At 46.7% G+C, this 22,225-nt stretch overlaps 1 protein-coding gene and 1 non-coding gene across 2 annotated transcripts; one reads left to right on the top strand and one right to left on the bottom strand.

Moving 5' to 3' along the window:
- Positions 1-168: 168 nt before the first annotated feature.
- On the bottom strand, positions 169-19,961 carry LOC117435104 (LIM and SH3 domain protein 1-like). The gene is made up of 7 exons (XM_034058052.3): positions 19,711-19,961; positions 15,210-15,304; positions 8,687-8,771; positions 4,652-4,759; positions 3,290-3,428; positions 2,962-3,071; positions 169-2,734 (listed from the first exon to the last, which is right to left on the bottom strand). Exons 1-7 carry the CDS (start codon positions 19,777-19,779, stop codon positions 2,561-2,563), a joined length of 780 nt encoding a protein of 259 aa, XP_033913943.2. The 5' UTR covers positions 19,780-19,961; the 3' UTR covers positions 169-2,560.
- A 729-nt stretch (positions 19,962-20,690) lies between these two features.
- Positions 20,691-20,762, top strand: trnac-gca (transfer RNA cysteine (anticodon GCA)). Its single transcript has one exon. It is a non-coding gene; the product is annotated as a tRNA-Cys (tRNA).
- The last annotated feature ends 1,463 nt before the right edge of the window (positions 20,763-22,225 follow it).

The following is a 22,225-nucleotide window of genomic DNA, read 5'->3' as shown; positions in this document are numbered from 1 at the left end:
ACTGATAATAAACCTGCACACAGGCTGTTTCCAGTACGTTATACTGGTTCTAGTCACTCTGATCTGGGTTATGAGGCGGCGTAACTTAGATGCGCCATGGTCTAAATTATTAAAATAGACCCAAGCAGCCAATCTGATGAGATCAAACACACAAACAGCAGAGTCGGGTTTCTGGGTAAAAATGACAATTTTATTGAGTCTGATGAGACGAATCAGTACATGTCTAGAGTTTAATAATAATAATAATACAGTAATAATGATAATAATAACAACAACAATTCTAATTATAATCATAGTAAAAAAGAAAAAATGATAGGAATGTAAAAGTAAATGTTGGAATTCACCCAAAAAAAAAAAACATTGACAACAGAAAAGGCAGACGAATACTTTCGTTCTTTTTATTTGTATCAAAATATACTGAGAAAGTAAAAAAAAGACAAATTTGTATTATTACTATTATTATTATTAACACAAGTGAAACGTGATATCGACTGCTCTGTTGCTACCGGACTCATTTACTTATTTATTTTGTATTTATTTAAAAAGACGCTGGTTGGTTCGCAGTCAGCTCACTGTGTGGTGATCGCTCGTCTGTTCCTGACTGACACACTAGGGGGCGCTCTGACCAGCTTTGAAATGCACTGGCAGGTAAAGCAGCAGCAGCAGCAACACTTCGCTTGAAACAAATATCTTTGTGCTTTAAATTCCACCCGAAGACCCTGCTGTCATTACCAGCACCTTAATAATAATGAGCGCTAGTCTAAACACACTGCACTCTCAGCTCTACAGCGCTGTCATTACCAGCACCATAGCTGTGATATTTCCAGTTCCTGCATGCATGTGCGCATAGGTATATTACACACACACAAATTACTTTTAAGTCACGGTTTGTAAACGCCATCTACTTCACTAGTCTAACTCGTGTTAAGTTTCTAAACCTGATCTTCCCCAAGCTTCACTTCTCCGAATGTCTTTACTGGGTGGATGGACCCCACTGATCCCCAGCAGGGTCTGTGTGGGGGTCCAGGGTGCAAGCACTCGGAGCAGCCCCTGAACAGCTGGGGGGAGCGTGGGAGCAGAGCAAGCCGAGAAACACTTCATCTGTGTGGGAATGAGGTGAAGAACCAGGGAGAGAACGGGGGAGAGAGGGGCTGTCGAGTTTCAGATCTCGAATTAGCATCTGCCGCCTCTTTGTGATGACCTGGCCTCTAACTGTTTTTAAAGTGGTAGAGCTGGATCATTACCTAGCACCGAGTGTGCCCAAGTCTCGCACGCCAAGCCCAGCGAGTGCGCGCGCGTCTCTCTCCACTCCACTTCCGGCTGGAATAGACTTGGAATGTTCTGAGCAAGGAGTCCCTGTGGAGAGACCCCAAAACACTACTGCATCGGTCCTGCTGTCCATTCTCCCAGACTGGAGACAGACAGGGGGACGAGGACCCACAGAGGACATAAGCACGCTTCCATTCCCCTTCAAATGTGAAATACTTTTGTTTTTTCTTTAAGATTCTACCTACGACATTTTGCATTTTATTTATTTATATATTTTTCAAGATTTTTTTATTATCATATTTTTTTATTTATATATATAATCCCCCCCCCACCCCCGTACGGTTTGATTTCTATAGATGAAAATAAATGTTTTATCTTTTTTTTTTTTTTTTTTTTTTTTTAAGGTCACAGTGCAGCATTGAAATCGCAGAAAATGAAACCTTTTTACCCAGGGTTCCTGAGGGGTGGTACATTTGCATAATTGACTGCGCTTTTAAAACACAAAAGAAATGTCATTGAAGCAACACCTATTGTTTCTGGCGACCCCTAGAGTTTCTGAGGTGCAAGTGCAGCTCCACCATTAGTGCTTTGGTTTCAGGCTCAGATCTCAATTCACTGTAAAACACAGAGCAGGTAAGTACAGAGATATACAGATAGCAGGGTACCCCTAAATGATCGACAATGAAACAAACCCTGTGCATTCAGGGAGTGTGTCACCCCTGCAAGTACAATCTATCTAAAAAGGGTGTTTAAATCTGTATTTATCAGCTGGGCTGAGAATACTAAAACAAGGACTCATCAGTTCTCCATGAGGGAGACTGTATATACACATATTTACAGGAATCCTGGGTAAAAGGCCTTGCTTGTTATATATAAATTATAAAAAGCAATTTTTTTTTGTTAATCATGAAAAAAAAGCTAAAATCCCCCCCCCCTCCCCGCCCCAAAACTAATAATAAAAAGAAAATATGGGGGAAAAAAACAGTTAATAAAAACAAATCACAACATCATTATAATCATGAATAATAATAATAACAATAATAATTATAACATCCACCATTAATAATCACACATTTCCGGTGTCTTGTGTAATTTCTCTAAACTTACATCATCATTTTTCATACTGAGATTAATGTTTGGAATGTTAAACTGAACTGGAATGATGAAAGTGAACCCCCATGGTAAGGGGTGGAGGGAGGGTGAGGGGTTCACATGATCCCTCTCCTTTCTCTCCTCCCCTCTCCCAGATCACATGGTCCCCCCCCCCCCCCCCATGTCACATGGTCCCAGGTCACATGGTTTCCACGTAGTTGGCGGGTAGCATGCCCGTGTCTCCTGTGCGCTCCACTGTGCCATACATCCAGCCGTCGTCGATCACCTGCACATTCAGGATGACGTCCCCGTCCAGGAACGAGATCTCGTCTTCATCAGCGGCGCTGTAGTCATAGACCGCGCGATAGCGCACCTGAGAGAGAGAAAGAGGGAGCGAGCGAAAGAGCGAGCGCGAGAGCAAGAGAAAGAGAGAGAGCGAGCAAGAGAGAGAGCATCAACCACCGTGAGAGATAGAGACCCACTTCATCCTAATGCATGGTATCTTTGGCAACACTTGTTCAACTTGTCATGCCAATAAAGTATTTGAACTTGAGAGACAGAGATGGGGGAGTGTGCCGCATGCAGAGTGCAGGTACTTACCCCACTGGAGGGAGCTGCAGCACGGGCCGGGGCCGGGGCTGGGGCGGGAGTGGGGGCAGGGGCAGCAGCTGGCTGGGTGAAGCTGTAGGACTGGGGGCTCTGCTGATAGGCTGAGAGAGACAGACGGAGAGAGACAAAGGAACAATATCAAACACTGTCCCCAAACTGAAAACAAATTAAGAGAGATATATAGATCCCCCAAACCAAGATACTGCGCACAGGAAAGCGGTCTGTAGCGATCCTGCCTCTCCACGACAGTGATAAACGTTTTGTTCTGCAAACTAAATATTTGGTTTCACAACAAGAGTTTCCAAACCCCGCCCGTTACCCGGAGTGCTGGGCTGAGGAGGGTGCTGCGGTTCCTGGGGTCTCCTGAAGACGGCGCCATCCTCTGAGTTCCTCCTCTCCTCCCCCCCCTCCAGCGGCCCTCCCATCCGGCTCTTCTCAAAGTCTTCGTGGTACTTGATCTGTGGGGGGGGGGGGGGGGCAGAGTGTCACACACTGGTGAACACACACTCACGAAACAATTACAGGAATGTAATAAGACTCCTGTTGCACAACAGTTTCAGCCACTCCAGGTTTTACTACCAGCTTGATTAGACGCAGTGTGTCTAGGGAACAAGCTTGGGTGTATCTTACTAAAACCAGGAATGGATCAAACCGCTATGCAATGGGAGTCTTATTTCCATCCCTCTAAAGATAAGACAGTAGAATGTGTGGAGTTATTTATTTCAGACTGCATTCATGCACCAGTTTTCCTTTGGATCTTTCAGAGTCGTGGTGCTTTTGAGGGATGGAATATTTTACTGAAAACTAAATCAGATGACGATTGAAATCTGACTGGTGACTCACTTCCCACCTGTGTCCAGCAGGTGGCAGCAGATCCCCAGCCCCAGACCAGGAGCTCTCAAGGAGTCTGTGGCCGTTTTTGGAAGTAGAAGCAAAGAGGAAATGAGGTCACCGCCTGTCACGTGACCCCACTGAGGTAACTGAGAATGCAGCGTTGGTTAACTCTTTCACCACCGCACTCAGAGACACAGACACAAACAGTTACACGAGAGAGAGCCACAGACACACACACACCACACAGACAGGGAGATGAAGAGAAGAGGGAGGGATAAGGAGAAGTGAGAGGGAGAGAGAGATTCCATATTCCCTTTTTCTGAGCCTGAGAGTGTGTGTTTGTCTCTGTGTCCCTGTATCTGTGTGTCTGTGTCCTTGTATGTGTGTCTCTGTATGTGTCAGATATCTGCAATGCTGCACAATGTTCAGTTCAATCCCTCGGCTCTCACCACAGTCATGTGATTCTGCAAGACGAGTGGCTAACAGCACTGAGGAAACCATCAAGATAAGAGTCATCTGCAGTGCTGGAAACACCCCTATTCTGTGTTAGTATGTGTGTGTGGTTGTGTTAGTGTGTGTGCGCGTGTCAGAGTGTGTGTCTGTGTCAGTGTTAGTGTGTGTCTGTGTGCGTGCTGCATGATTCCTGACTGGCTGGGCTGGGAGTCTGGCTTTGATGACTGTGTTTACACTGTGCTTGTGAAAGCACTAATCAGGCAGGCATCAATTACCACACAGCCACTGCAATTAACCAGCTTAACACAGACTGACTGAGGAGAGGCGAGGGAGGGGAGGAGAGCAAAGGTGGTTATTGGTTATTCGTTACGGGTTATTGATTAGGGGGACGCACGTTGCTGATCTGGTCCTGTGTCTTCCTGATTCTCTGCAGCTCTGGAGTGTCTGACACCACACTGAAGCCCTTCCCCTTGTTCTTCTCAAACTCCTCCTTGTAGCGCACCTGAAACAGAGAACCGAGTCAGCACAGAGAGTCACTACAGAGAACAGAGAGTCACTACAGAGAACAGAGAGTCACTACAGAGAACAGAGTCACTACAGAGAACAGAGTCACTACAGAGAACAGAGTCACTACAGAGAACAGAGTCACTACAGAGAACAGAGAGGTCACTACAGAGAACAGTCACTAGAGAACAAAGAGTCACTAGAGAACAGAGAGTCACTAGAGAGTACAATAGAGAACAGAGTCACTACAGAGAACAGAGAGTCACTACAGAGAACAAAGAGTCACTACAGAGAACCAATAGAGAACAGTCACTACAGAGAACAGTCAATACAGAGAACCAATAGAGAACAGAGAGTCACTAGAGAGTACCAATAGAGAACAGAGAGTCACTACAGAGAACACAGTCACTACAGAGAACACAGTCACTACAGAGAACAAAGAGTCACTATAGAGAACAAAGAGTCACTACAGAGAACCAATAGAGAACAGTCACTACAGAGAACAGTCAATACAGAGAACCAATAGAGAACAGAGTCACTACAGAGAACAAAGAGTCACTACAGAGAACAGAGTCACTACAGAGAACAGAGAGTCACTACAGAGAACAGAGTCACTACAGAGAACCAATAGAGAACAGTCACTACAGAGAACAGTCAATACAGAGAACCAATAGAGAACAGAGAGTCACTAGAGAGTACCAATAGAGAACAGAGAGTCACTACAGAGAACACAGTCACTACAGAGAACACAGTCACTACAGAGAACAAAGAGTCACTATAGAGAACAAAGAGTCACTACAGAGAACCAATAGAGAACAGTCACTACAGAGAACAGTCAATACAGAGAACCAATAGAGAACAGAGTCACTACAGAGAACAAAGAGTCACTACAGAGAACAGAGAGTCACTACAGAGAACAGAGAGTCACTATAGAGAACAGAGTCACTACAGAGAACCAATAGAGAACAGTCACTACAGAGAACAGTCAATACAGAGAACCAATAGAGAACAGTCACTACAGAGAACACAGTCACTACAGAGAACAGAGTCACTATAGAGAACAAAGAGTCACTACAGGGAACAGAGAGTCACTACAGGGAACAAAGAGTCAATTGTAAGTCGCCCTGGATAAGGGTATCTGCCAAGAAATAAATAATAACAGTGTGTGTGCGTCTGTGTGTATCACAGTGTGTGTGAGAGTGAGTGAGTGAGTATGTGTATCACAGTGTGTGTGTGTGAGTGTGCGCGTCTGTTTGTGTGTGTGTGTGTATCAGTGTGTGTGTATCACAGTGTGCGTGCGTATCTGTGTGTGTGCGCGTCTGTGTGTGTGTATGTATCACAGTGTGTGTGGGTGTGAGTGAATGAGTGAGTGTGTGTATCACAGTGTGTGTGTGTGTATCACAGCGTGTGTGCGCGTCTGTGTCTGTGTGTGTGTGTATCACAGTGTGTGTGTGTGTGTGTATCACAGCGTGTGTGCGCGTCTGTGTCTGTGTCTCTGTGTGTGTGTGTGTGTATCACAGCGTGTGTGCGCGTCTGTCTGTGTGTGTGTGTGTGTGTGTGTGTGGTTAGTGATGGCCCGGCCGGCTTGCGCGAGTCACGTGGAGATCAGCTCTGGATCTCGCTCACCTTCCTGCCAGCTACTGAAACCACAGCCTGTGATACCTCCATCTCTCGCTCTCCGGCGCGCACACACGAGACACACACCTCCTTATAAGGACCTGTCTCTGTCTCATTCTCAGCGGGAAGGCAGTCAAACCCGCAGCCACAGCCACACACACACACAGCCAAAGCACAGCCCGGAAGTTCCCTAAATTACAAAATTAGGTTGTGTGCTGTAGGGTTGTTGGCAACATTAATCAGACACTACAAATATATATTCTATTCACACTGCTGTGCGTGTGTGTGCCTGTGTTCTTGTGTAATCGCATTGCATGTTTCTGGGGTGTGACGAGTGTTTTGTGTAATTGTCGTCCGGTGCAGATTGTGATCAGGTCAGAGAGAGCAGAAACATTTCCTGTAGGGGTGGGGAGCAGTTAATGCTCCTTCTCCCTCTCCTTCGATAGATCATTCCAGTTAATGGAACTCCCAGATCCTGCAGACACGCCCTGGCTGCTGAATTCTCCATGTCTCTATCTGCTCACAGCGAGACTCCAGCCCAGCCCCTGCTCAATGTGAAGCACAGCATCACACCAACCACTAGCCTGCCAGGAGGAGATCTCTATGGGATGCTGGTTTAATGTCTGGGAGTCTGCAGCCATTTATCAGCGAGGGGGTATGTATGTGTGTGTGTGTGTGTGTATGTTATTATTATTATTATTATTATTATTATTTATTTCTTAGCAGACGCCCTTATCCAGGGCGACTTACAATCGCAAGCAAATACAAATACATTCAAGTGTTACAATATAAGTCATACAATAAGAACGAGAAATACAATAATTCTCAAGTGTGACAAACCACAATTCAATAATCTCTACAGAGAGGGAGGGAGAGTGATTTTCACAAGTGTGTATAGTTGTGTTTCTGTACCTGGCTCTGCAGCTCGCTGTGCTGTTTCAGCGTGTGTGTGTGTAGTTGTGTATATAGTTGTGTATACACACAGTGGGCAGCAGTGTGGAGTAGTGGTTAGGGCTCTGGACTCTTGACCGGAGGGTCGTGGGTTCAATCCCAGGTGGGGGACACTGCTGCTGTACCCTTGAGCAAGGTACTTTACCTAGATTGCTCCAGTAAAAACCCAACTGTATAAATGGGTAATTGTATGTAAAAATAATGTCATATCTTGTAACAATTGGAAGTCGCCCTGGATAAGGGCGTCTGCTAAGAAATAAATAATAATAATAATAATAATAATAATAATAATAATAATAATAATAATAATATAGCTGATTCTTCATTAAAACATTGATAAACCTGTTAATTGTGAAATGAATTTAGCTCATACAGCAACACAGTGATTTACGAAGCGTAAATCAGACATTGGGAAACAACTGAATAAAACTATGTATTACTCGCATGCAAACAGGAGAGGATTCCTATTTAAAGACACGTCTAACTTGCTTTCTGTATCCTGCTTGCTTACATTTGCAACATGAATAGACAGGCTATCAAACAGGCTGAACACACCCAGTTCAGTTGTTATCCACAGACCCACCAGTTACACACAGACCTCCGTTGTCAATGCAATGAAACACACACCCAGAGATCGAGACACGTCTTTAGACATCTTGAGACAAGATTAAGAAGACATCAAGACACAGGTGATGTCTGGGTATGTAATTGTCATGATTTTAATGTATGAATAGTCAAGCAACTGGAGATGTTTACTCACAGCCAACAGAAAAGCACATGAAAAAACTCAATGGGAAGATTCACACTGAGATCGATGTGTAAAACTAGATATTTTAATTACAGTAATTACTGTATTATCAGAACAGTTGCTGTGCCTGCCTACAAAGTCTGACGGCCCAGGCGTTATTTTAAAACGTGGCGTTGAAATTGACAGAAGGTCCATTCTCTCACTGTGGCAGTGCTATCAACTCGGAACATCAACTGCGTTCTGATCTGTGGCTTCACAGCTCTGCCAGAAAACCCTGCACCCTGTGCATCTGCGGTCCTGCCCTGTGAAGACCCTGCCATCCTAGCAAACGTTTTTCAGAAATAAACTTGTCCTCAGCCAGGGCTACATCTGAGGTTTCACGCAGTGCCAGCTTAGACCATTCTGTTACTAAAGTTGTGTTTTCAATCGATTTCATCCAAAAAAAAGCCTATTTTTAAATAACTACAAAATTCAAAGTTCTGGTTAAAAAATTAATAACCAAATCCCCCTGAATTGGGGGTGGGAGGGGGGTGCCCCTTGAACAGCGTGGAGCCCTAAGCACTGGCTTAGTCTGCTTATGCCTAGCGCAGCCACTGTGTGCTGCTGTACCTGGCTCTGCATCTCGCTCTGCTGTTTCAGTCGCAGGTTCTCCGGAGTGTCGGCCACTGTGGTGAAGGACGTCTTGGGGTAGTGTCTGAAAACAAGCAGGGAGAGAGAGAGGAGAGATCAACCACAACGAGCTAACAGGGAGAGAGAGAGAGGAGCAATCAACCACAACGAGCTAACAGGAAGGGAGAGACACAGAGAGGAGAGATCAACCACAACAAGCTAACAGGGAGGGAGAGAGAGACAGAGAGGAGCGACCAACCACAACGAGCAAACGGAGAGAGAGACACACAGAGGAGAGGAGAGGAGGAGTGATCAACCACAACAAGCTAACGGAGAGAGAGACACACACAGAGGAGAGGAGCGATCAACCACAACGAGCTAACGGAGGGAGAGACACAGAGAGGAGAGATCAACCACAACAAGCTAACAGGGAGGGAGAGAGAGAGAGAGACAGAAGAGAGGAGCGATCAACCACAACGAGCTAACGGAGAGAGAGACACACAGAGAGGAGAGGAGCGATCAGTCATAACATGCTAACAGGGAGGGAGAGACAGACACAGAGAGGAGAGATCAACCACAATGAGCTAACAGAGAGAGAGAGACACACACAGAGAGGAGAGGAGCGATCAACCACAATGAGCTAACAGGGAGAGAGACACACACAGAGAGGAGAGGAGAGATCAACCACAACGAGCTAACAGGGAGGGAGAGAGAGACACCGAGAGGAGAGGAGAGGAGCGATCAACCACAACAAGCTAAAAGGGAGGGAGATAGAGAGAGAGAGACACACACACACAGAGGAGAGATCAACCACAGACTCCACACTGCTGCACTCAACTACCAAGGAGAGACTAAGTCAAGCAGACAAGCCTTTGGGCTCTATCAGTGTTAGAAGAAACTGAGTCAAACAAGCAAGCGTTTGGGGGACCAAGAGAGGAGAGGAGAGAGAGGGAGAGAGAGGAGAGAGAGAGGAGAGAGAGGGAGACTCCTGTCACTGAAGAAGATGATCTAGGAGTTTAACTCACTCACAAAACCAACATTCAGACTGTGTGAAGTGTGTGCTCCTGAACTCTGCATTGATAAAACTGCTCAGTGAACTCAATGCAGTTCAGCTTGAGAGAGGTGAAGGGCTGAATGACTAATCGTTACTGCAGTTAGAGGATAAGACCATGAGGACTATACAGCTAACCCTGCTCACTGTGACTGCTGGACTATACAGCTAACCCTGCTCACTGTGACTGCTGGACTATACAGCTAACCCTGCTCACTGTGACTGCTGGACTATACAGCTAACCCTGCTCACTGTGACTGCTGGACTATACAGCTAACCCTGCTCACTGTGACTGGACTATACAGCTAACCCTGCTCACTGTGACTGGACTATACAGCTAACCCTGCTCACTGTGACTGCTGGACTATACAGCTAACCCTGCTCACTGTGACTGGACTATACAGCTAACCCTGCTCACTGTGACTGCTGGACTATACAGCTAACCCTGCTCACTGTGACTGCTGGACTATACAGCTAACCCTGCTCACTGTGACTGGACTATACAGCTAACCCTGCTCACTGTGACTGCTGGACTATACAGCTAACCCTGCTCACTGTGACTGGACTATACAGCTAACCCTGCTCACTGTGACTGGACTATACAGCTAACCCTGCTCACTGTGACTGGACTATACAGCTAACCCTGCTCACTGTGACTGGACTATACAGCTAACCCTGCTCACTGTGACTGGACTATACAGCTAACCCTGCTCACTGTGACTGCTGGACTATACAGCTAACCCTGCTCACTGTGACTGGACTATACAGCTAACCCTGCTCACTGTGACTGGACTATACAGCTAACCCTGCTCACTGTGACTGCTGGACTATACAGCTAACCCTGCTCACTGTGACTGGACTATACAGCTAACCCTGCTCACTGTGACTGGACTATACAGCTAACCCTGCTCACTGTGACTGCTGGACTATACAGCTAACCCTGCTCACTGTGACTGGACTATACAGCTAACCCTGCTCACTGTGACTGGACTATACAGCTAACCCTGCTCACTGTGACTGGACTATACAGCTAACCCTGCTCACTGTGACTGGACTATACAGCTAACCCTGCTCACTGTGACTGCTGGACTATACAGCTAACCCTGCTCACTGTGACTGGACTATACAGCTAAGCCTGCTCACTGTGACTGCTGGACTATACAGCTAACCCTGCTCACTGTGACTGGACTATACAGCTAACCCTGCTCACTGTGACTGGACTATACAGCTAACCCTGCTCACTGTGACTGGACTATACAGCTAACCCTGCTCACTGTGACTGGACTATACAGCTAACCCTGCTCACTGTGACTGCTGGACTATACAGCTAACCCTGCTCACTGTGACTGCTGGACTATACAGCTAACCCTGCTCACTGTGACTGGACTATACAGCTAACCCTGCTCACTGTGACTGGACTATACAGCTAACCCTGCTCACTGTGACTGCTGGACTATACAGCTAACCCTGCTCACTGTGACTGCTGGACTATACAGCTAACCCTGCTCACTGTGACTGCTGGACTATACAGCTAACCCTGCTCACTGTGACTGCTGGACTATACAGCTAACCCTGCTCACTGTGACTGGACTATACAGCTAACCCTGCTCACTGTGACTGCTGGACTATACAGCTAACCCTGCTCACTGTGACTGCTGGACTATACAGCTAACCCTGCTCACTGTGACTGGACTATACAGCTAACCCTGCTCACTGTGACTGCTGGACTATACAGCTAACCCTGCTCACTGTGACTGCTGGACTATACAGCTAACCCTGCTCACTGTGACTGGACTATACAGCTAACCCTGCTCACTGTGACTGCTGGACTATACAGCTAACCCTGCTCACTGTGACTGGACTATACAGCTAACCCTGCTCACTGTGACTGGACTATACAGCTAACCCTGCTCACTGTGACTGGACTATACAGCTAACCCTGCTCACTGTGACTGCTGGACTATACAGCTAACCCTGCTCACTGTGACTGCTGGACTATACAGCTAACCCTGCTCACTGTGACTGGACTATACAGCTAACCCTGCTCACTGTGACTGGACTATACAGCTAACCCTGCTCACTGTGACTGCTGGACTATACAGCTAACCCTGCTCACTGTGACTGCTGGACTATACAGCTAACCCTGCTCACTGTGACTGCTGGACTATACAGCTAACCCTGCTCACTGTGACTGGACTATACAGCTAACCCTGCTCACTGTGACTGGACTATACAGCTAACCCTGCTCACTGTGACTGGACTATACAGCTAACCCTGCTCACTGTGACTGCTGGACTATACAGCTAACCCTGCTCACTGTGACTGCTGGACTATACAGCTAACCCTGCTCACTGTGACTGGTCTATACAGCTAACCCTGCTCACTGTGACTGGACTATACAGCTAACCCTGCTCACTGTGACTGCTGGACTATACAGCTAACCCTGCTCACTGTGACTGGACTATACAGCTAACCCTGCTCACTGTGACTGGACTATACAGCTAACCCTGCTCACTGTGACTGCTGGACTATACAGCTAACCCTGCTCACTGTGACTGCTGGACTATACAGCTTTAATGAATGGATTAATTAAGTAAGTAATTACAGTAACAAGCTCAGCACACACACACACACACACACACCATCATGCTTGTTTACAGTGTTTCAGGGACATAGCTTGTGTGCTCATGAGGTAGGTTTGAACCCATCAGCACTATAAACGAAAACACACACGTGCGCACTCACACACAGACACACACACACACACACACACACACACACACGCACTCACACACGCGCGCTCACACACACACAGGCGCTCACACACACACACACACACGCTCAGATACACAGAGCTGTGTTCAGGAATGTGGGATATCTTAAATAAAGACAGTTTGGTTTTAGGGAAGTCTTCCCTAATTACATATATGGTGTTTAAAATAAAGCTGCAGCCACAATGGATAGGAGTGAGTGTGCTGAGAATAAACGGAGGACACAGACACACCCAGACAGACATGCACACTGAGCTGCAGCCACTGTATAGGGCTGAGGGGACGGACAGTAAACTGAGGCACATCGAGAGACACAGAGCCACGAACACACACACTCCTTTGTATTTTATCTCAGATCTATGCAAATCAGCAGCGTGCTGCATCAGAACATCGTTCTGTGGAAGGAAACAAACTTTCTGTGAAGCTAGGAACAGCACCACAGCTCTCCAGGACAGAGACATCTGTGTGTGCTGCACGATGTGCATGTGTCTGTCTGCCTGTGTCTGTCTGCCTGTGTGCTGCACGATGTGTGTCTCTGTGCTGTGCTGCACAATGTGCGTGTGTGTGTCTGTGCTGCACGATGTGCGTGTGTGTGTGTCTGTGCTGCACGATGTGCGTGCGTGTCTGTGCTGCACAATGTGCGTGTGTGTGTGTCTGTGCTGCACGATGTGCGTGTGTGTGTCTGTGCTGCACGATGTGCGTGTGTGTGTCTGTGCTGCACGATGTGCGTGTGTGTGTGTCTGTGCTGCACGATGTGCGTGTGTGTGTGTCTGTGCTGCACGATGTGCGTGTGTGTGTGTCTGTGCTGCACGATGTGCGTGTGTGTGTGTCTGTGCTGCACGATGTGCGTGTGTGTGTGTCTGTGCTGCACGATGTGCGTGTGTGTGTGTCTGTGCTGCACGATGTGCGTGTGTGTGTGTCTGTGCTGCACGATGTGCGTGTGTGTGTGTCTGTGCTGCACGATGTGCGTGTGTGTGTCTGTGCTGCACGATGTGCGTGTGTGTGTGTCTGTGCTGCACGATGTGCGTGCGTGTGTCTGTGCTGCACGATGTGCGTGCGTGTGTCTGTGCTGCACGATGTGCGTGTGTGTGTGTCTGTGCTGCACGATGTGCGTGCGTGTGTGTGTGCCTGTGCTGCACGATGTGCGTGCGTGTGTGTCTGTGCTGCACGATGTGCGTGTGTGTCTGTGCTGCACGATGTGCGTGCGTGTGTGTCTGTGCTGCACGATGTGCGTGTGTGTGTCTGTGCTGCACGATGTGCGTGCGTGTGTCTGTGCTGCACGATGTGCGTGCGTGTGTGTGTCTGTGCTGCACGATGTGCGTGCGTGTGTGTGCTGCACGATGTGCGTGCGTGTGTGTGCTGCACGATGTGCGTGCGTGTGTGTGCTGCACGATGTGCGTGCGTGTGTGTGCTGCACGATGTGCGTGCGTGTGTGTGCTGCACGATGTGCGTGCGTGTGTGTGCTGCACGATGTGCGTGCGTGTGTGTCTGTGCTGCACGATGTGCGTGCGTGCGTGTGTGTGCTGCACGATGTGCGTGCGTGTGTGTGCTGCACGATGTGCGTGTGTGTGTCTGTGCTGCACGATGTGCGTGCGTGTGTGTCTGTGCTGCACGATGTGTGTGCGTGCGTGCGTGTGTCTGTGCTGCACGATGTGCGTGCGTGTGTGTGTCTGTGCTGCTCGATGTGCGTGCGTGTGTGTCTGTGCTGCACGATGTGCGTGCGTGTGTGTGTCTGTGCTGCACGATGTGCGTGCGTGTGTGTGTCTGTGCTGCACGATGTGCGTGTGTGCGTGTCTGTGCTGCACGATGTGCGTGCGTGCGTGTGTGTGCTGCACGATGTGCGTGTGTGTGTGTGTCTGTGCTGCACGATGTGCGTGCGTGTGTGTGTCTGTGCTGCACGATGTGCGTGCGTGTGTGTCTGTGCTGCACGATGTGCGTGCGTGTGTGTCTGTGCTGCACGATGTGCGTGCGTGTGTGTCTGTGCTGCACGATGTGCGTGCGTGTGTGTGTCTGTGCTGCACGATGTGCGTGCGTGTGTGTGTCTGTGCTGCACGATGTGCGTGCGTGTGTGTGTCTGTGCTGCACAATTAAACACAGCATCAGCTTTGATGCACTGACTAACCACAGCAGTGTGTGAAAGCACAGGGAGGTACGGTAAAGCAGATAAAAAATAAATTAAAAAACCACGATAAACTAACCCTTATAAAAGTCTCCCACGTTAAAAGCACAGCAGAGTGTAATAGAGCCCAGCGAATGCATGGTGAAGCACATAGAGGTGGTAATTAAAGCATATTCAAACTAAATAACATGGTAACCTACAGGAAATGACACAATGTATAAATAGAACTGGGTGTGCTGAGCTGTGCAGAGCTGGGAGGTGTCTGGTGAGTGTGCGTGGGGGGTGGGGGGTGTTTTTATTTCAGACTTGCTGCTGCACTCTCAGGTAGCCCTATTTTTAGTTCTGCAATAAACTGCCACAAACCATATCGAAACTGTGTGGGTGGGGCCGACTCGACAGTGTGGGCGGGGCCGAGCGAAACAGCCAGGAATTGTGCAAAGTGTTCTAAGTGTGTTAGGGATGCAGCAATACCCTAAAGTCCTTGCGACGGTCCTGTCGGGCTGCTTGCTTGTATGAAGCACGATAAGGCAAATGATCATTTAACGAAGGAGCACTTTTTTACAAAGCTGAAGATTCACTCACGCATTGCAGTAGGGCTTCTTCTCATAGCCTTTGTAGTTCTTCATGTTGAGAGTCATGTGACACACCTCGCAGTGGAAGCATGCTTTGTGCCAGAACTGCAAAACAAGAGAGGGGAACAAAGGTAAAATCAGAGGAGACAGGAGTGTGCACAGCCAGAGGCACTTCAACATGAATATCAAATGATATGCTGTGCTATTCAAAGCAACAAATAAAAAAGAACTTGGAATGTTTATTAAAATACGTTTCAGAAAGTCAGTAACGGCACACCCGACTCTCTGCCCTTCGTGAAAAAAGAAAAAAAACTCTTCTGTGTCTGGGGCTGAGCGGGCTGAGCTGGGTGCAGATCGCAGAGTTATTTCAGGGGCTGCAGCAGTGACACAGCGAGAGAGAGGTGAGGTCACAAACGCAGAGGTGCAGAGAAAGAGAGAGAGAATGAGGGCAGTGAACAGAGAGAGAGAGAGAACGAGGGCAGTGAACAGAGAGAGAGAACGAGGGCAGTGAACAGAGAGAGAGAGAACGAGGGCAGTGAACAGAGAGAGAGAGAGAATGAGGGCAGTGAACAGAGAGAGAGAGAGAGAGAGAGAACGAGGGCAGTGAACAGCGAGAGGGGGCTTGGCACGGAGGAGGGGAGGGAGGAGGGGGCGAGCACACACCACAGAGAGGGGAGGGGGTAGAGATGGAGGGAGAGAGAGTCCAGCGTGCTGGCCAGAACTTCAAAACAATCAAATCACAAACGCTGATGTGAAACGACACAAGAACCCAGGCAGGCAGGGCTGCCAGCCAGCCACGCCCTCGCTTCAGTCCCAGGATTTTAAAAGCTGTGCAATTGACTGCAGCGGATGGATCAAGGAGGAGAGCGTCCCTGTGAGATACAGCCACTGAGAGGGCTCAGAGAGCTGAGCAAGCCTGCCAGCCAGGACTGAGAGGAGACAAGGCAGGGAGCAGCGGGGAATTACATTAAAAAACATTGACGTAGAAAGCTCCCATTGCATAGCAGTCTGATCCATTCCTGGTTTTTGCTATGTTCACCAAGACACACTCAAGTAGAGAATGGGCGAAATTTTATGCCATTGAGAAACATCTGATTTAGCGAAACCCCTTTATCATATTCAACATGCAACAAAACCATGGCTACCAACCTTCTGAAATAACATTTGGTTACAGCAGAGATATACCTTAGATAAAGATCCTACACAAATTAAAAAACGCAGCATACACAGACTTTTATAGCATAGAATTACAAGTAAAAATATGCAAAGTGCACAGTCGGTGCAGGTCGTGATGATTGACAGTCATTTAAGCGAATGAGAGCATTGTAGCGCTGCTTCAGTCAACGATGTCAGAACAGGGTGAAACTACAGTACAAACAGACCACTGAGATGACTGACAGCGACCCCCAGCCAATCAGAGCGGAACACAGACGGGACAGGATAAAAACTACACCAACTAGAGAGGATTTCTAAATGATTATTTTAGGTAAGATACCGACGTTTATCCTATATAAATTTATTTCAGTCGAACTTTTGGGGCATTCGATGTTTAATCAGCTTTACTGATTAATATTATTATTATTTATTTCTTAGCAGGGCGACTTACAAGTGTTATAAGATATCGCATTATTTTTACATACAATTACATTATTTTTAACTCATTATTTTTACATACAATTACCCATTTATACAGTTGGATTTTTACTGGAGCAATCTAGGTAAAGTACCTTGCTCAAGGGTATAGCAGCAGTGTACCCCACCAGAGATTGAATCCACGACCCTCCGGTCAAGAGTCCAGAGCCCTAACCACTACTCCACATGCAGGGACAGTGAATCCAGCCTAAATGCTTTTATCCAAAGCAACTTAGAGAGTAGGGGGTGAACGCTGCATCACAACTGCTGCTGCAGAGTCACTTCCTATAGGAGCTCGTTTGTTTTACGTCTCATCTGAGCACAAGGAGGTTAAGGGACTCGGGGTCACACGCAGCGGCTGAATCAGCAACCTCCTGGTAACAGGCCCCCTTTTTTTAACCACTGGACCACCAGATCGGTTTGTTTGTAGAGTTCGGTTTTGTGTGTGTGTCTGTTTCAGTGTTTCTGTATCAACCCATGGAAAACAAAACTGCCAACAGCAGCTGCTTCTGCTTTCTAGCTATCTGATAGAATAGATTTATATTCTTAGCACTTACGTGGGTCCGTTTCCTCAAGTTATTTTTGTCGTAAAAAAAAAAAAAATCCTGTTTAAATATATAGACTGACACACAGACACGGGCAGACACTCCCATCTCTCTGTCTGTGTGTGTGTCTCTCTCTCAGAATCGACAGCACACTGCCTCATTCATGCTGTCTGGCCTCCCTCCTCTCAGGCAGGAGGGGCTGCAGCACACAGGCTGTTCCCTGATGCTGCGCAATCTGGAACCCGGAGCCAGCAAAGAGGGGACTGGAGAGGGGGAGGGGGAGGGGGGGAGACCAGGGTAACAGCTCAACATTCACAACTTCAGGGCTCTTATGCAGCTTCCTGGAAATATGAGAGAGAGAGAGAGAGAGAGAGAGAGAGAGAGAGAGAGAATGAAAGAGACAGACAGAGAGAATGAAAGAAAGTGAGAGGAGACACACAGAATGAAAGAGAGGAGACAGAAAGAGAGAATGAAAGAGGAGACAGAGGAAACAGAGAGAGAGAGAGAGAGAGAGAGAGAGAGAGAGAGAGAGAGAGAGAGAGAGAGAGAGAGAGAGAGAGAGAGAGAGAGAGAGAGAGAGAGAGAGAGAGAGAGAGAGAGAGAGAGAGAGAGAGAGAGACAGCTTAACAGGAAGTGAGGCAGCTCACAGACAGAAAGCAAAACCCAGCCTGAGAGCCAGACACACCAGCACTGTCAAATCAAAACTTTCAAACGCTCAGCTGCTACAACCGCCTCAAAAACAAACCGGACAGTCAACAAGGCCAGTTTTATTTGCTGTGCTTCTTTCCCCCCCCCCCCCCCCCCCCCCCCAAGTTTAAAGATCTGACGCTCAGTTTGTTAGCTTAACTCTGGTATAAAACCAGCGGCCTTCAATACCTCAAAGTGTCTCTTCACATGGAATCTAATCAGACTCCTATTGCACAGCAGTTTCACTATGATCTTATTAAACTCAGTGAAACCAGAAATGAATCAAACTGCTCTGCAATGGGAGTCTTATTGCCACTCCTGCATCTCTATATATAGATATCTATCAATGGCTTTATCTATACAAACTCTCTCGCATGCATAGTTAATTATCCCTCGGGGTCACTCGCCTTACAGCACCAACACCCAAAAACATGCCCCCCCCTCCCCCGTCTCGCGGGAGACCGCCCTAACTCAATTAGGAGTGTCTCTTAATTTAGCGTTAATTGGATTTTCATTTTAAGACCAATTACCATGCCGTTTCCGACAGTCATCCTTGGTAAACCTTTTAAAATGAACACTAAAGCATGGCTAGCCAGCGTGGGATAGACAGACAGAGAGCGGTGACACCGCTCATGACCGCTTGCTGTGCCACTCGGGCAAGCGACGCGTACATTTCCACGCAGTCTGACACAGCGCATCGAATACAAATCGGCTTAAATCAACAGCTACTAAGAATTTAAAAAATTCGGCTTTGAAAAACGGATATGCACACGCCCCTGTGCGCAACAACACGCAGGCACTGCGACGTGTACATAGCGAGCCGAAACGTGTTGTTTCATGGGTTCAAAAGAGAGAGAAAAAGCGACGCTGTCTCTTTAAGAAGCAAACTTAAACATCCTGCCCCCCCCCCCCCCCATTAATAACCGACCATTTCATTTCGAAAGATCGGAAATGGGACGACCTTAAGAGAAATTTGGAGTTATAATCAAAAACAGGCGAGGCGGATACAAACATCAGATTTTTTTTTTTTTTTTCAACGCTCGTCTGATAAATATATTATAATATTAATAACATACGACCGCACTGCTGTGTTAAACACTGTAAGAGTCCGTCTCGGTATGTTCGGTTTCAAAGTGGGTGTATATAACGGATAGACTTCGCGTTGTTTTATATATATTGAAGACGTTTCACTCGTATGCCTGTCGAGTCACGCTGCTCGGATTTATATCGACAGTGAGAATGCGTGGCGATGCTGTGCTAATCTGCTAGGACAGGAAACTCCCCCATCAAAATGCATATTTCTACACCTTTTTTTTTTTTGGTTCTCAAAATGGTTCCTGGTATTTTATTGACTTGTCTCCCCCCCCCCCCCCCCCCGGACAGACAGAGACAGACTAACTAGCTTCCTACTACAAATAAAGCGATAATTTACAATGCGAGTTACTGGATTATAATCTATCTATCTAGTATCTATCTATATAAATTAGGTGACTCGAGAAAATGTTTCAGCTCAAATTTCTATAAGATTCACACGCTCACTCAAATATCCACATACATACATACATGCATACATACATGCATGCATTGCATGCTAAATACAGTCATAAAATGGTTGCGTTTCCCGGAGCAGGGGTGTACGGTATTTACCTTGTCCAGGCAGTTCACTTTCTCCGTTGGATAGACGATTTTTCCGCACCTGCCGCAGCTCGGATTCATATTGTCGGTATTATTTGGCTTTCCCTTCACCCCAAAAAACAAAAACAAACACGCAAAAAAAAAAAAAAAAAAAAGGTGTGCGTATATTTCTTTTTGTTTTTAGTTGTTTTTCGCCGCGGCCGCTCCGATCAAACGCACGATCCCTGACTGGGAGGACTGGGGAGGCACAAGCGCGCTCACACAGTACAGCTCAGCGCGGCGGGGGCGGGGCCTGAGCGGGCACGGCCGGAGAGAGAAGCGAGCGGGGGCGAGCGCGGCGGGGGCGGGGCCTGAGCGGGCACGGCCGGCGATAGGAGAGAGAAGCGAGCGGGGGCGAGCGGGGGCGCGCTACAGCAGGGCAGTGAGTGCGCGCGGAAAGGGGCGGTGTCATGGTAACAGAATGTAGTGCACTGTTCCAGTTCGATTCACTCGATTGGAAGGGCGTCTGCTCGGACTCCGATTAGATAAAAAAAACTATAACTGCAATAACCTTGGTTCGGTTAGACAAAAAGGAGTTTTTTTTTTTTTTTGGACGCTCGTTTATTAGATAAATCTTTAAAGAAGGCTTAAAAACACCTTAACTTAAAATATTTCAGGACTTTGTCGTTGTTTTGTTGTTTTTTTGTGTTGTTTCGTTTTTGGGAAGATCAGATTCAACGCCGAGGCTTGTTAACTTAGTGCGGCGCGCCCTCTAGTGTACCAGAGGCGAATTACAGCTGCCCCCTTTTTAAGCCCTGATGACGTTTAAATATATATATATAACCGAAAGAACTGTATTCCGTAAGGCGTCCAGGATCTGTCTCCACAGTGATTAATGATCAAATCCCAGAACAAACTTGCGGCATATGGAGTTTTCCGCACTCATACGTTTACTTACTTCAAGATTCAAGCTAAATTTCAACAGCGGTTTGGATGTTGCATGTTGAATGTCTGGGGGTATAGCTCAGTGGTAGAGCATTTGACTGCAGATCAAGAGGTCCCCGGTTCAAATCCGGGTGCCCCCTCGAACCCTTTTTTTAATTTTTAATTTTTAATTTAATTTTATTTATAATCAGATGTAATTTAAAATGTTAGCACACTCTATAAGTGATAAGCTAATAAATGTTCATAGTTTGGATTTGGTGGAAATGCAACATCTTCTAACCCAGAAAGAGGGGCAATGCAGGAACTCCATCTGTGGTGTTTTTAGCGACACCTAGTGGCAAGATTGTGTATAACCCAGTTTTAAACTGACTTCAGTGCAGTAAACACGAGGGTGAGACAGCGGCTGCGAGTGAGGGGGTATAGCTCAAGATGTTCCCTGGTTCATATCCTGATGCCCCCTGAAGTGATGTTGCAAATAAAATTTATAAAACAAATAATAACTAATTTAAATTAAGATGAAATTGCTAACTCATGTCTATTGAGGGGCACTACAAAAATCCATCCATTATCTACAACCATTTAATCCTATAGAGGGTCGTGGTGAGCCGGAGACTAACCTGGCAGACACAGGGCACAGGGCAGGATGCCAGTCAATTAAGAGACGCCAATCCACCTAACCAGCATGTCTTTGGACTGTGGGAGGAAACCAGAGTACCCGGAGAAAACCCACACGAACACGGGGAGAACATGCAGACTCACACAGACAGACCCCTGAGGACCAAACCCAGGACCCTGGAGCTGTGAGGCAGCAGCGCTACCCACCGGCACAAACCCAGTGTCTTATTATTTCCTTTTAAAACATTCTTTGAAGTGCATCTCAATACAATAAAAGATTCTCAAAAATTGATTTGAACAATAATATCTAGACAAAACGGTAAATTAATCATGTATGCAATGTTTATACCGACAGATATAAATTAGTTACTATTTTTTTTAACATGTTTTATAATTTTTTTGAGAACCATTATCAGAATCCATCAAAACTGTGCTATTTACTTTTTATCTTAAAAGGGCATCCCCATTTGAACCATGGACCTCTTGAGCTGCAGGCAAACACTCTACCCCTGAACAATAATAACCCCTTCGCTCTCCTCATGCACAGTCGCTGTGTCTCACCCTTGTGTTTACTGCACTGTAGAAGTGAATTTAAATCAGGGTTATACACGATCTTGCCACAAGGTGTCGCTAAAACCACACAGATGTGGTTTTTAAACGGAGTTTTAAAGGATTTGGTAAATAATTCTCAAATAAATTATAAAACATAATGTTAGTAAGTAAGCGACTATATATATATATATATATATATAAAACTTTTTTAAAAACTTTGTTCACTTGTTTTTTTTTGCATTTGTTGCATAAAAAGCAGCAGAGCGTTTGAATCGTGCTGTCAGGGTAAGTTACAAACTGCATCAATGGCCCCGCTGTCTGAGAGTGTTCTGTATGGTCAGCTGTTCCTGCTCCATCTTACCAGGACCAGGGGAGAAAAAAAGAACAAATAAATACAACAAGAAAAAGTCAAGGAGAAATCAGGTGTTATCAAAAT

The sequence above is a fragment of the Acipenser ruthenus genome, chromosome 28 (genome assembly GCF_902713425.1).
Source record: "Acipenser ruthenus chromosome 28, fAciRut3.2 maternal haplotype, whole genome shotgun sequence".
Taxonomy (NCBI): Eukaryota; Metazoa; Chordata; class Actinopteri; order Acipenseriformes; family Acipenseridae; genus Acipenser; species Acipenser ruthenus.
This window is presented reverse-complemented; position numbering and strand designations above follow the sequence as displayed.

What these genes read in the sequence shown, in the direction of transcription:
- LOC117435104 (XM_034058052.3), bottom strand. Translation starts at nt 19,779, where the DNA reads ATGAATCCGAGCTGCGGCAGGTGCGGAAAAATCGTCTATCCAACGGAG. An exon ending in AAGAAGCCCTACTGCAATGC is followed by an intron (nt 8,772 to 15,209) that starts GTGAGTGAATCT and finishes GCTTGTTTTCAG; the next exon opens with ACACTACCCCAAGACGTCCT. An exon ending in CACAGGACCAGATCAGCAAC is followed by an intron (nt 3,429 to 4,651) that starts GTGCGTCCCCCT and finishes CCCCCCCCACAG; the next exon opens with ATCAAGTACCACGAAGACTT.